Source organism: Sorex araneus, chromosome 3, assembly GCF_027595985.1.
Source record: "Sorex araneus isolate mSorAra2 chromosome 3, mSorAra2.pri, whole genome shotgun sequence".
Taxonomy (NCBI): domain Eukaryota; kingdom Metazoa; phylum Chordata; class Mammalia; order Eulipotyphla; family Soricidae; genus Sorex; species Sorex araneus.
In genome coordinates this window covers 94588446-94602601 of record NC_073304.1, presented here as the reverse complement: position 1 = coordinate 94602601, position 14156 = coordinate 94588446, and the positions used below count along the sequence as shown (strand labels likewise).

The following is a 14156-nucleotide window of genomic DNA, read 5'->3' as shown; positions in this document are numbered from 1 at the left end:
GGATAGAATGCCAACTCTTAGGAGACTGGCAAAGTCCGCCTATTTCCCTCAGACAGTGTGAGAGGTGTGAATGACATTCAAAGAAGGGAAATTTCTTAATAATCTTAGGTTGGATTCTGCATGTGCTCCACCCCTATTACTTTGCACAAGATGCTGTTGGGCTGTTTTGTATAAAAATTTATATTATGCTAATTGATTTTACAGGGAAACGAATCTTAAAGTCCGCCATGCACTATCGGTTACCTCAGAACTTGGAGCAGATATTGGTAAACTTGCAAAGTTTGATGGTAAGTGTTTAAAACAGACAAACAAACAAACAAAATCTCAAAACACAAAAGCAATGTAACTAATTATCTGAAATCCAGTTTGTGTTTCTCTTTAGTTGGTGAAAGAACATAAAATTCTCCAGGCATCAAAGCCTGTACTCTCTTCTCATGCCAAAGAGTAAAAATGTTTACCGTGATGAGAAGAGCTTTATCAGTTCATTATTTCATCCTAGGTTTTTCTTCTCTAGATCCTGATCTTTCTAGTTCTGCAATATGCCCTTCTTTTGTCTCACCTTAGCTTCCTGGGAACCCTGTCTGACTTGCTGAGCTACAATTGTACTTCTAGTTCTAGGTCTAGCAACCATCCATACTCTGGTGCTATAAAAAGACCAAAAACCAGATTAGGAAGGAAATAGTCCTACCTATATATTACTATAAGTTGCATAGTTCCTTATAATATACCTTAAAATAGCAATCATTCAGGAAGAATATCCCAATTTTAAAACAAATACTTATAGAAAAAATTATTCATCTAGTTTGAAGTTTAAGTCAGGGACACAGCCAGGAAACTTTGATTATTCCAATAAATATTTTGATTAGATTAAAACAAATTATACATTTTCTACTGTTTTTTCAATGAAATTTTACTGTTATGTGAATCCAAGGAAAGAAAATTATATTCGTGCATCAAAATTGTTGCTTAAAATACCTCATTGAATATTTATGGAGCCTGAAAAGTACAACCTAAATATAATTTACCATTGCTCATCTTTATTTTTTTCCTGGAAGAATAAGTATGCTTTCCTCTAACAATTTATGAGGATTTTAACAATCTAATGAACGATTTTAAGTTTTCTTCAATGTAAAAAGCCAGTTATTACAATTATCCAGTCTACTTGTGGTATATTGTAATTAGCATGATAGATATCAACACAGTCAATAGATGCTGGTGTATCATAGAGAACTGGAAACCATAGTGATATGAATAAGAATAGTTTCTTTCTTGTTCTTGTCAGTTTCTAATGCCCATTTGGAAACAGTCTTTGTCTTGTAGACATAGTATCTAGACCCAGGATCTCTAAGGTCACATTTCAGTAAGGATGAGAAGAATGACATGTGGCCTCTTTCACATTACATTGATTCGTGTGAGTCACCTGGGTTGACCTACCTGCAAGGGCTTGAAGGGCTGGGGTAAATAACTCTTACAAATATCTGTTGAGTATTAACTGTCTCTGCCTCAGCCTCAAAGAGGTCTAATTGTAGGTAAATACTAGGACAGTCAATAAAACGACAGCTTGAGTTAAGTGGATTTATTACAGGAAAGGAACCAAGGGTGAAAAGGACACTTCTCTTCAGTATGATTCCTTATATTCTCAGTCCTTCTACCCTGCTTCATTTTCCCTCCACCACAAACCATTTTATCACTATTTGGTATACTGCATTGTTTGCTAATTTTCTAAATCTGTAATTTTCTGTTCCTCTTCTGCCCGCAGCCCTGTGAGCTGCACTGCAAACTTTGTTTCCCTCACTGGTATGCCAAGCTCTTAGATCAATGGCCTGTATGGAGTGGTGCTTAATAAATATTTGCTAAATGAGCGAAACTTGCCAAATAGTTGACAGTGTTGAAGAGTGCAGCTGAAACGGCACCAATAAAAAGACATGAAAGCACAAAGCAAAGCTGAAAAGAGATTTTGGGAAGAAGTATGAAACAATGGGGTGAGGAAGACGCTTCCTGATGGGGGTGGGTAAGACACCCACATGGGTCCCTTCCTGTTGGAGGGCAGGTGGCAGAGAGACGGAGCATTCTGGTGTGATTTTCTTTAGAATTTTTTTAAAAAAACAACATTAACACAGATATCCCAAATTCAAATCAATGTAAGTGGTGCTGAAACAGGGTAGCACTGTCTGTAGCACTGTCGTCCCATTGTTCATCGATTTGCTTGAGTGGGCACCAGTAAAATCTCCAGTTTCCATTGTAAGACTTGTTACTGTTTTTGACATATCGAATACACCACGGGTAGCTTGCCAGGCTCTACCATGCGAGTGGGATACTCTCTGGAGCTTGCCAGGTTCTCCAAGAGGGCAGAGGAATCGAACTCTTATCAGCAGCATGCAAGGCAAATGTCCCACCCGCTGTGCTATCACTCCAGTCCAGCGCAGTGGGTAGGATGTTTGCCTTGCATGAGGCTGATCCGGGTTCGATTACCAGCATCCCATATGGTCCCCTGAGCACCGCCAGGAGTAATTCCTGAGTGCAGAGCCAGTAGTAGCCCCTGTGCATTACCGGGTGTGACCTAAAAAGCAAAGCAAGAAACAGGGTAATAGTTTATTATTCAAAACCACTCCTTTATTACAGATGGGGTATCTTGAAAGGTTAAAGTACTTACTTCAACATAGAGGCTTCTAAAATACTTCATAAGGAAGTGAAAGACAATTACCAGATGTTTCCATTCATGTATAGAATATAAATAACTAAGACCAATGAGATGGCAAGTAAATAATAAAGCAAACTCCTTGATTTGGTGTAAAGCTTGGTAGTTACCAGAAGGGTGGGAGAAAGAAGTGAATAAGTAGTCCTTTAGTGATGGGAGAGCATTGGAACTTTGGTGATGAATCCTACACACATTAAGATATCTTATCTTCTCCTTGAGAGTTTTATAACACTGAAAACTAAATCAATCATAAAATCAATAAGCCAATAAAAAGAAAAATATTGTATAAAATTTATTTTAAGTACGTTTATTTTTTGTTTTGGGGGTCTTCTTGGAGAAAGTGGAGGCACACCAGGTGATGCTCAGGGGTTACTCTTGGCTCTGCACTCAAAATTACTAATGGCAATGCTCAGGGGACCATATGAGATGGTCAGCTCTATGCATAACAAGTATCCTATCCACTCTTCTATCACTCTGGCCCCTTTTGAGTACATTTATAATTATTAACAATCATTAGGCGAGACCTGAATTTGCTTCTCATAGCATAGGTAACTCAATAAACGTGGAATTGGTTATTGTCTGTTCAAACAAACAAAAGACAGATCTTTCTTTTCTATCATTTATACTTAAACTGTGGTCACTTCTCAGAGAACATGCAATGCCAAATTCGTGAAGCTGGTACACTTCTGGGCTAAGAACCAAGTTTCTGGTAAATTTACTCTTTCATTCTTAAATCTTGGGTTGAGTTTTAATCTACCTTATAGCTTTAGGCAAAATGATGTTTTATGGCTTTAGTTTTATTAAAATGTAATTTCCTGTTTCCAAGAAAGCATCTGATGAATGAATAGAGGGATTAAGGATAAATAAATTAAATAAAATACACAAATTAGATTTTCCTTATTAGTAGCCAAATTTAAAGACCAAGAAGGTGACGCAAGATGTGGCAGGGCAGTGTCTGAAAGAATTGGAACAAGCCCTCAGACCTTCCCACCATCTCTCTAATTTTTCTATAGTCTTCAGCTTCCCCACTACCTTTGGTCAGGTCTTAGTTTATGTGCTTTAATCTCTGGTCTTTCTGACACACACATTCCTTACACTATATACTATTTTATATATATGTATGTATATATATATTTCTATTTCTCTATCCTATCTCATCACTTCTCTCTTTCCTTTCTTCTGCTTTTGTATCCCTTTTTATTATTCTCTTTCTTTCTTCTACTTTTCATGTTAATCAAGTTTTCCTACCTGAATTTTTTTCTGTTATTCTTTCTTTCTTATTTCATTGTGTTTCACACATACAAAAATACATTATCTGTGTATCACTATTTCTAGTGTAGTTGGTTTAAGTCTATTGGTTATATAAAGCATTTGGAATGATAAAATCTTTCCACATGTAGTCTCAAAATATTCGGATCATTTTATTCTCTCATTTCTCTCTTACAGATTTATTTTTTCTTTCATTTTATCCATTTACCTTTAATAGGGATATTAGTGAACTTCAGGTTTTCGTATGGTGACTATAAAAAGAAGCCTTCTTGGAGTCAGGGGAATTAAAACCAAATTTTTTTTTTTTTTGCTTTAAATCAAAAGTAGGACATCAACATTGTTTACACCGGGAAATGCCCTGCCTAGCCAAGGCAAGTTCTGATAGAAGAAACAGATGTGGGAGACACATCCTTTCCCAAGCCCTGTCTCTGCTCACTGTATCGTTTAGCTTATGACTTCTGGGCAGTTCTGGGTATGGCATTTTATAGGCTTCTAGCTACCTTATAGTTTTATCTCCGAGACTTGCCAAAAGTACTTTGCATAGCACCAAACGATAGCTTTCTGATCTTCTATTCTAAATCTACATCTTACAAGAAGCTGAAGATCTAAGTTTCCCTCTCTTATCCCTAGAGGAGACTCCAAACAGGTGGAGGGCACATGGGTGAAAACTGAGATGGGTAGGGCCTCAGAATATCTCTTGTAAGTCTTCCTATTACTTCTCCTTTCCTCTGAAACTCAAAGACAACATCTTGCTGGTGAGCTCCTTGCACATAGCATGGCCTCTTTTGTTCTTTGCCACCTGTTCATCTATGCAACAAATGTCTACTTAATACAATGTCATGGAACGTGCTTGGCCCGGGGAAAGGTCAATTAATATGTTAGACACACTGTAGCTTATAGCCTAGGGGAGAAGACAGACTTGAACATGTACTCCTGCCAAAGGCAGGAAAGGGCCTAAAATTCTCAGGCTCTAAACACCGTGCTGACATCGGAACAAGTACTCACTATGTGAAGGACACTATGTGAAACACATTATCCTATTAAATCCTTTAGTCCTAGGAAAAGCAATTTATTAGTGTCTCCTATTTATGTGCAAGGAATCTAAGAGTCACATAAATTGAATACATTTTCTAATATCAAATGGTTACTAAGTGAAGAAGCATAATATGAACCGAAACCTATTGTATGAAAGGACTTAGGAGGGAAGGGGGGGAGAGAGAGACAGAGACAAAGACAGAGACAGAGAGACAGAGAGACACAGAGAGAGATGTGCCTGTCATAGAAGGGCCTGAAAGGGAAACTGTGGACATTGATATTGGGAAATGTACACTGGTGGAGGGCGAGTGTTAGAACATTGTATGACTGAAACCCAATCATGAACGACTTTGTAACTGTATCTCATGGTGATTCAATCAGAAAAGGGAGAAAGAAAGAAAGAAAGAAAGAAAGAAAGAAAGAAAGAAAGAAAGAAAGAAAGAAAGAAAGAAAGAAAGAAAGGGAGGAAGGGAGGAAGGAAGAAAAGAAGGGAGGAAGGAAGGAAGGAAGGAGAGAAAGAGAAAGAAGGAAAGAGAAAGCGAAAGAAAGAAGGAAAGAAAGACAAAGAAAGGAGGAAAGAAAGATAGAAAGAGAAAGAAAGAAGGAAAGAAAAAGAAAAAGAGATAGAAATAAGGAAAGAGATAGAAAGAAAGAAGGAAAGAGGGATAGAAAGAGAAAGAAAGAAAGAAGGAAAGAAAGAAGGAAAGAAATAAAGAAGGAAGGAAAGAAAGAAGGAAGAAAGGAAGGAGATAGGGGAAGAAAGAAAGAGAAAGAAGGAAAGAGAGATAGAGAAAGAAAGAGAGATAGAAAGAGAAAGAAAGAAGGAAAGAGAGAAAGAGAAAGAAAGAAGCAAAGAAAGAAAGAGAAAGACAAAGAAAAAACAAAGAGAGAGAACGGAAAGAAAGAAAGAAAGAAGGAAAGAAAGAAAGAAAGAAAGGAAGGAAGGAAGGAAGAAAGAAAGAAAGAGAAAAATAGAGACATTTGAGAGTTAGTTGAAGAACTAGCATGACAGTTTAACTCCTAATTCTAATAAGGAAGGAAATCTAAGAATACTCTAAATGTAAAGCTGCAAATTAATGATCAAAAGTCAAGTCTGTCTAGACCTCAGACTACGTGATCATCTTTTTAAAAAGTAGCAGTGTTCTCAGTGAATTGAATTCTGGCATTGAGTTCAGATTTCCTAACAAGAGGTAATAGACAAACTGACCGGACATAGAACATAATACATAATACATGCAAGGCAGTTAGGCTTTGGTAGATAAATCCATTTCTTTGACAAGTGCTTTTATAAATATTTGTTGTGCATTTCAGACATTAGGAAAAAATTGAAGTGTTGCCTGTTGAATTTTATAAGAAAAGATATATATGACTTTGATTTAATATTATAATGACTATAAAATATTGGGCTTTTTCATGTTCAAATCTTATGGGAATTGAAAGGTTTTTACAAGTATCTAACTGGAAATAGTTGTCCATTATACATTTGTGAACTGAACATTCTTATGTGTTGGAAAAGCCCTGGGTGTAAATTGTCCAAATGTGCTTAAGAATCCTTTGCATATTGTTACTGACTGGACTGAGATCTGTTTTTTGCAACTTATGACAAGTTTACATATTTTGTATGATTGTTAATACTGAGTTCTCGTCCAGGGAAAGGTTGACTCTTTATTTCAGGAATCTTTGTGTATTTTGTGGTCCTTTGTAAAACATAGCATGTGTGTAATTAAAAACACAGAAAAACAAGCATCTCCTTTTCAGTTAAAAAAATAAAAAGTCTTGATTAGCATCTTGTATATTTCTTACTTACCAGATATGTTTCTAAACCACCTGGGAAGAAGCACAACTCAACAGTATAGTTTATGCGACTTCATGAGACAGTGATTTCATTGAAAACAGGAAAACTAACTCCATAATTGACACCTGGTGATGATGTGTCCATAATAATGGTGATGAGGGGCTGGAGTGATAGCACAGCGGGTAGGGTGTTTGTCTTGCATGCGGCTGACCCAGGTTCGATTCCCAGTATCCGATATGGTCCCCTGAGCACCGCCAGGAGTAATTCCTGAATTGCAGAGCCAGGAGTAACCCCTGTACATTGTCAGGTATGACCCAAAAAGCAAAAAAAAAAAATGGTGATGATAAATGATAGTGGCTTGATGGATGAGGAGTAAAGAAGCTTTAGGAAACATGAAGGTAGAAGGAGAAGAAAGAGAAGGAGAAGGAGGAGAAGGTTTTTAATAAAAATAATGATAGTACAGTGGGTAGGGCATTGGCCTTGCACGAAGCCAGCCTGGGTTGAGTCGACAGCACCCCATATAGTCTCCTGAGCCCATTTGGAGTGATCCGTGAGCACAGAGCAAGGGGTAAGTGCTGAGCATCTTTGGGTATGCCCATCCCCCCACTTATTATTTTATTTTTTTCTCAAAAAAGACAAATTTGCTCTTGGTACATTTTAGTTATCTTCATCAAAGGATTATTTTATTTTGTCTACCCCCGATTTTATTTTATTAAAGTGCCATGAGTTACAAAGTTACTCCTACTTGGGTTTTTGACATACAATGCTCTATTACTGATTCAAGCACCAGTGTCAATTTCCTTCCATCAGTGTTCCCAGGTTCCCTCTCCTAAGTCCCTTCCCCAGCCACTACCTGTTCGAATAAAATTTTTTTTTAAATGACAATCATCAGGGGACAATGGTAGGGTTCATCTTCTAAACTATAAGAAGTTCTTCACTGAGAAAGAAATGCTTGAAAGCAATAATTACTCAATAGAAAGTTTGTCTTATGGAAGAGTTTTAACACAGATAATGAATAAAGTTAAATAAAAATGCGGGGTAATGGAAAAGGACAGAGTTTCATTTTCATGATAAACTATAGATGTTCCCTTTGAGATCAATACTGTAGTTTGAGGAGGTTTTATTTATTTATTTATTTATTTATTTATTTATTTATGTTAGGGCTGGTGGTGAAATTTAGGTCATGTCTGATGGTGTTTGTGGGCTACTCTGCTCTGTGATTGGGGTTTGCTCCTGAGGAACTCAGGGACCATTCAGTACTGGAGACAAACTGGCACTTGCCTTGCAAGTGCCTGAACTGAACCCCAACCCCCCCCAACACACACACACACACACACACACACACACACACACACACACACACACACTATGTCTGTGGACCCAAGAAAAGGTTTTTTTTAGGCTGAAAATTAACTAAAAATTCTGCTCAGAAAATTCCAGAAAAATCTTGTAGGTCTTGTTTAGAAGGGGTCTAGAGCATTTCTGTATGATTGTGCACTGAATGATTGTGCACAAAAAGCCATTATTGCAGTATAATGGCTTTTCTCATCAGAGCAGCAAACAAATGTGATTAGTTTGATTGTATTTGTACTTCATTGTTGACATCACTTTTTTCAAGTTGTTTTATTGTCCATTAAAAATGGCTTTGTGCTTTAAATTTTTTTCAGTGAATAATGAGAAATGATGTTAAAATGCTTCCTCACCCATTGTTAAGTGCACTACTGCCTTTTTCTTTTTTCTTGATATAATTAGAAAAAGGAAGAAGGATTTCAAGCATTTACCCTAATCTTTATTATGCCTTATTAGTGGAATATTTTTTGGTTGTTCTAATGTATTTTAAAGGTCACACTTTTTATTTCAGTGCTTTCAGGTTTCTTTGCATCCCGCTAGAGTTAGGCCATCCTAAGAATCACCTGTCTTCCACCCCATGTGGTCAATAATAGAGGTATTCCAATACTCTTCATTATTATTATTACTACCATGAAAATGTACCATTTTTAAAAATTCAAATACTGTGAGATACAGACCGGAGCGATAGCAAGGCGGGTGTGGCGTTTGACTTGCATGCAGATGACCCAGGTTTGAATCCTCCATCCCTCTCCGAGAGCCCGGCAAGCTACTGAGAGTATCCTGCCCACACAGCAGAGCCTGGCAAGCTACCCGTGGTGTATTCGATATGCCAAAAACAGTAACAATAGGTTTCACAATGGAGACATTACTGGGGCATGCTGGAGCAAATCAATGAACAACAGGAAGACAGCGCTAACAATGCAGTACTAAATGTGAGATACACAGTTATAAAGTTCATGATTGGGTTTTGGTCAGACAATGTTCCAACACCTGTCTCTTAACCAGTGCATATTTCCCACCACCAATGTCCCCAGTTTCCCCACTTTCACTGCCTTACCCCCACTCCCAGTCTACCTCTATGAAAGGCACTTTTCTTCTCTCTGTCTCTGTCTCTCTGTCTCTGTCTCTGTCTGTCTGTCTGTCTCTCTCTCTCTTCTTCCTTTTGGGCATTATGGTTTGCAATATAGGTACTGAAAGGTTATCATGTATATCCCTTTACCTACTTTCAGCACTCAGTTGTTTTCTAGGATCATTTCCAACTATCTATATCACAGGAAAACGCACCACTTCTTTAATTCAACTTAGATCTGCTCTGATATTCCATTTGATTTTCCAACTTTTTTCTGAAAAAATCATCTGAATTTCCCCCATCCGTCTTTCCAATAGGCATTTAATAAGATATTATTATGTAGGTAGGATGGGAAATGATGAAGAACAGACATGAATCCAGGAAGGGAAGGAAGTGAATTCCTTCCTTCAAAGAACTCTGTTTACTCGCTTGTGAAAGAGCAGAAAAGAAGGGGGGAAGTTTGTATTTTGGGCTCACAGAGGGAAAGCTGAGTTCTTTTGAAGATGAAAAATCGTAGTTTGGCTTTGTTCCTGCCATTTTGTTTTGACTGGGCCCTGTATTCGGTACTAAAATCACTGGGACCTCCAAGAAAGGTTGAATTGGGGCTTGGCCTTTGAGAACTGAGGCAGAACCCTTTGGCCTTGCTGTCCATTCCTCTCTAGTACCGCACCCTTGATATTGGGCCAGGAGAGCATGAGCCCTGGGGCCAGGGCGGAGCGATGTCAACATGTTCAAGGCTGTATTTGCTTCCATGTCAGTCATTGCTTGCGACAATAAAAATGATCAAATGAGCCTGTTTTTTATATTTCTATTGGCAGGAACTGTGTATCTTGTTGTTTTGCCCAGAGCACTTTTTTTTTTTTTTAAAGTGGCCAATTCTGAAGTCTGAGAAATTGACTTGGGTCAAGAAACTGGAAACTTTAAGGATTTCTGTCAACCTTCTTTTATGTATGATCTGTTGGTGATATCAAATTCAAGGTTCTAAGACATCCTGAAATAAAAACTCTTGGTCAAGAAAAAGATATGTTGAATTCTTAGAAGATAGAAAACATGATTATCAAATCATGATTATCAACATGATTATCAAATCATGTTGGTCAGTAAAAACTGGTCTTCAGCTACTTTTAAGTCTCAAAGGCAGGGAGCAAACCCAAGTTTAGCACTTTATTTCATGTAGGAATGATGTTGTACAGTTTATGTAGCCTCATCCAAATGCTTCTACCAGCACTCTCTCTCTCTCTCTCTCTCTCTCTCTCTCTCTCTCTCTCTCTCTCTCTCTCCCTCTCTCTCTCTCTCTTTCAATGGATAGCTGAGAAACTTGTCTTCTGGTGGTTAATTTGTTAATCCCGAGGAAAGGAAGGTGGAAGTTGGAAAAGTAATCCTGAGAGCCTTGAGACTCTGACTCGTTCAAGGAAACTTTATTATTTTTTATAACTTTTAAGCAAGGTTTGCTAGTGTCAGTAGTCTGGTTGTCAGGAGTAAACAGCCAGTGGAACCTGGCTGCTATACCCTGTCTAAGAATCTTGAAAGAAAGTAATATTCACACGGGAAGTAAGGGGGCCCTGTAAGAAACCCTAAAATCATCAGGTGTGCACAACAGGTTGAGATAATGGCAGAACACAGATTTTCTAGATGCTTGTACTTTTTCCTTTTTTAATAAAGCTAGGCTTCTGCCATTAATTTTCTAAGGGCCACTTTTTTTTAATGTTCCACCCTACCCCTTTGGTTTCTGATTAAATAGATATATTTTGATTATCTTTGAGGGAGAGAGAGAGAGAAAGTTTTGGCACTTTAGGCCCTGGCTTGATCTCTCCCCCTTATTTCGATTTACCAACAACTCCTTGTTGTTTCCTTCCTTCTTTTCTCTCTTTCCCTGTCTTATAAGTCTTAGCACTCGTTGCTTTGAAAATTTTAACTCCAGCAGTTTGCAACACAAATGTACTTTAATCTAACAGTTATATTTTGTGACAGGATCCATAAAAGATTATTTCTGGTTTCTTTTTTCTATCAAGAGAATCACCATCCTGAAAATGTATTTTTTTTAAAAAAATAAAAATAATGAAATAAATTGATTCATTGTTTTGGAATGGGTATGCCCTTGGTTTGGAATGGACTTGGAATTTAAAAAAAATACAAAAATGAGAAACATTTTCTGGCCAGTTTGGGGCAATTTATATGGTACCTTTGAGAGTCCCCAGAACTCTGAATCTAATCAAGATAAGAAGAACTGGAACAGCTGAAAAAATTCACACGCATTCTCAGGCACATGTGACAAAGAGAGCCAGGTTTTTTGAGGGTGGAGTATGGTAGGACCCCCAAAATTCTGATTACAAGCCCCGGAAGACCTGATTCATCATGGTTGTGAAACTGAAAGCATGCTATCTTGTCCCTGTGTGAAAGTTCACTTTCAAAATGAAAAGAGATGGGATGAGAAAAATTTTTAGGAGAGACATTGCTTTATTTTCAAAAACCATTTGTCATACACTAGAAATAGAGATAAAGGCAGTTTTAGCAAAAAACATTTCATGGCTCTTGAGACTAGTATTATGATTTTTATTCCTTTTATTTAGGCACCATGATTTGTAAACCATTAATAATCTTTTTGTTCCATTACTGTTCCAATTCAAAACCTACCATAAGTGTCACTGTCCCAGGTTTCCCCCCACTTCCCCACACCACCTCCTTAACAAACTCATTGAAATGATGACGGTGATGATGATGATGATGATGGTGATGATGATGATGAATTGAACAGCATAAAAAGGCATGTCTTAAAACATTTGATGGATTTCCATCTTGGAATTCCCCCACTGATTTTTCTTAGCACCACCTTGTATATGTAACAAAGATGAGAAATGTGTAGAGTTTAAGAAGAATGGTAATAGTACTGTAGGCTTGTAAAGAGAGTTCAAAGTGAGTCACAAAGAGGTCTAGTTTTATTTATTTATTTATTTTATAGGTATCATCATCTGTGAAGCACCTAACAACAAATTAGATAAATTCACAGGAGTCCTCTCTTGGAACGACAGCAAACACTCCCTCAACAATGAGAAGATAATCCTGAGGGGCTGTGTCCTGAGAAACACCAGCTGGTGTTTTGGAGTGGTTATTTTTGCAGGTACAGCAGATTACTCAGGACTGTTAATGGGAGATCCCTTTCTGTGATACATATTGGCATGGTCTAGAGTGCTTGGGGTCACATGAACACTGGGCTTGGGTTCTATGGAAGGTGCTGCTCTAATGTTGGAGGAGTGCAGAGTATCAGGGCAGACACCTCTGGCCCAGAGTAGTCTCTTTGGTCCCCTTGTGTCAGGAATCACTGATGTTATCAACATACTTTTGGGTTTGGGCGCCTGAATTATGCAGTTGAAGCTACCACTCTTTAAGTTCTAGTTCATTAACTCCATCTAATATACCCTTCATTATTTCATGTAATAATCAACCTTAAAGTGTGTGTGTGTGTGTGTGTGTGTGTGTGTGTGTGTGTGTGTGTGAAGAATGTGATAAAGAACTCCCTTGCTGCTGTTGTTTTTATAGGTTACAGTGGCCCAGTAGCTCTCTGGCAAAATCATCTCCTAGGCCTGCACTCTGGGCTTTTCTAACTATTTGTCAACATGAGGTCTAAGACAGGGATTCCTAAAATATCACTGGGTAGGGGAAGGAGATAAAGTACATCTTATTCTTCTTGATGGCAACTTGGCCACTTTTTCTTTTTCTCTCCTCTATCTCTATGGGCCCAAGGTGGTAGCTAGTGTCCTGCTAAGGAAACTTACAGTAGCACCATTTTGTAAAGTTACTCAAATTGGACTCAGACATCAATTGCCAGCCTTGATTTTTAAAAATCCTGTCTATTGTGCCACCAAATTAAGATGTGTTTTAGGGCTGTTGACTATATGTGCAATCGAAATTGGAATGTTTTTCTTAACTGTTTTTTTTTTCCAGCACCAAAATGTTTGTTAAAGACTCAAAAGTGTTCCAAACCTGGAAATATCTTTCAATTCTGCCTAAATACTCTCAGCTGTGGGTATTAGCAAGGCTCTTGCTCTGGTACACAGCCATTGTAAGGACTTGGGAAATCCCTAGAAATGAGGCCTTATGTGTTCTATCTGGGGATAAAATCTGGTTTTGTAGTTCTCTAACTTGATGCTTTTATTTTTTAACCATAGAAAAAATTATGATCACATACTTTATCTAATTTTCATCTTTCTTACATTGGAGAAAGAGAGTGAGGCTAATACATAAACTTTGGTTTATCTCCTTACTTAATAAAGTTCTAGAAAGTTTTCTGAAGGGCAGCACCCACTTGATTTGCTCCCTGTCATGGTAGAAATGGAGGTGCTTCAGGGCTGGAGTAATAGCACAGCAGGTAAGGCATTTGCCATGCACGTGACTGACCTGGATTCGATTTCCAGCATCCCATATGGTCCCCTGAGCACTACCAGGAGTAATTCCTGAGTGCATGAGCCAGGAATAACCCTTGAGCATTGCTGGGTGTGACCCAAAAAGCAAAAAAAAAAAAAAAAAAAAAGAAAGAAAAAAAGAAATGGAGGTGCTTTATCATGTGAATGGGCAGTAGTCCAAAAGTTTGTTTGCATTTGTGTGATTCTGTTTGGAGTGACTCATTCGATTATAGAGTATGTTATGCTAGAACAGCTGCTATTCTGAGTCACACTGGGGCCAAGACTTCCTTCTTAAGGCTGGTTCTATGGGAAAATGTTTCTACTTTGAAGGAAGTAGGTGGCTATATTGCACAGGTCTCCCTCAAAAGAATTATAACAGGAAGTTTACAAAATTTAAATCAGGCAAATCTGGGTTCAGTTTTGTTTATCAGTTTTAGAATGATAAAATAAAACCGTACAAAGCCTTGGTTGCTTAAAATTCCAAAGTTGAGTTTCCTTCACTATGACATGGGCTAGTAATAGAGTACATTATTATTATAT

General features: G+C 37.8%; 1 protein-coding gene across 1 annotated transcript in view; it reads left to right on the top strand.

The window, feature by feature from the left end:
• The window catches only part of ATP8B4 (ATPase phospholipid transporting 8B4 (putative)), a 185983-nt gene that overhangs the window by 74859 nt on the left and 96968 nt on the right, over positions 1 to 14156 (top strand). Inside the window, exons 7-8 of the mRNA XM_055132113.1 lie at positions 205 to 287; positions 12176 to 12334. Of these exons, the coding sequence (XP_054988088.1) occupies positions 205 to 287; positions 12176 to 12334 (242 nt within the window). The remainder of the gene's footprint in view (positions 1 to 204; positions 288 to 12175; positions 12335 to 14156) is intronic.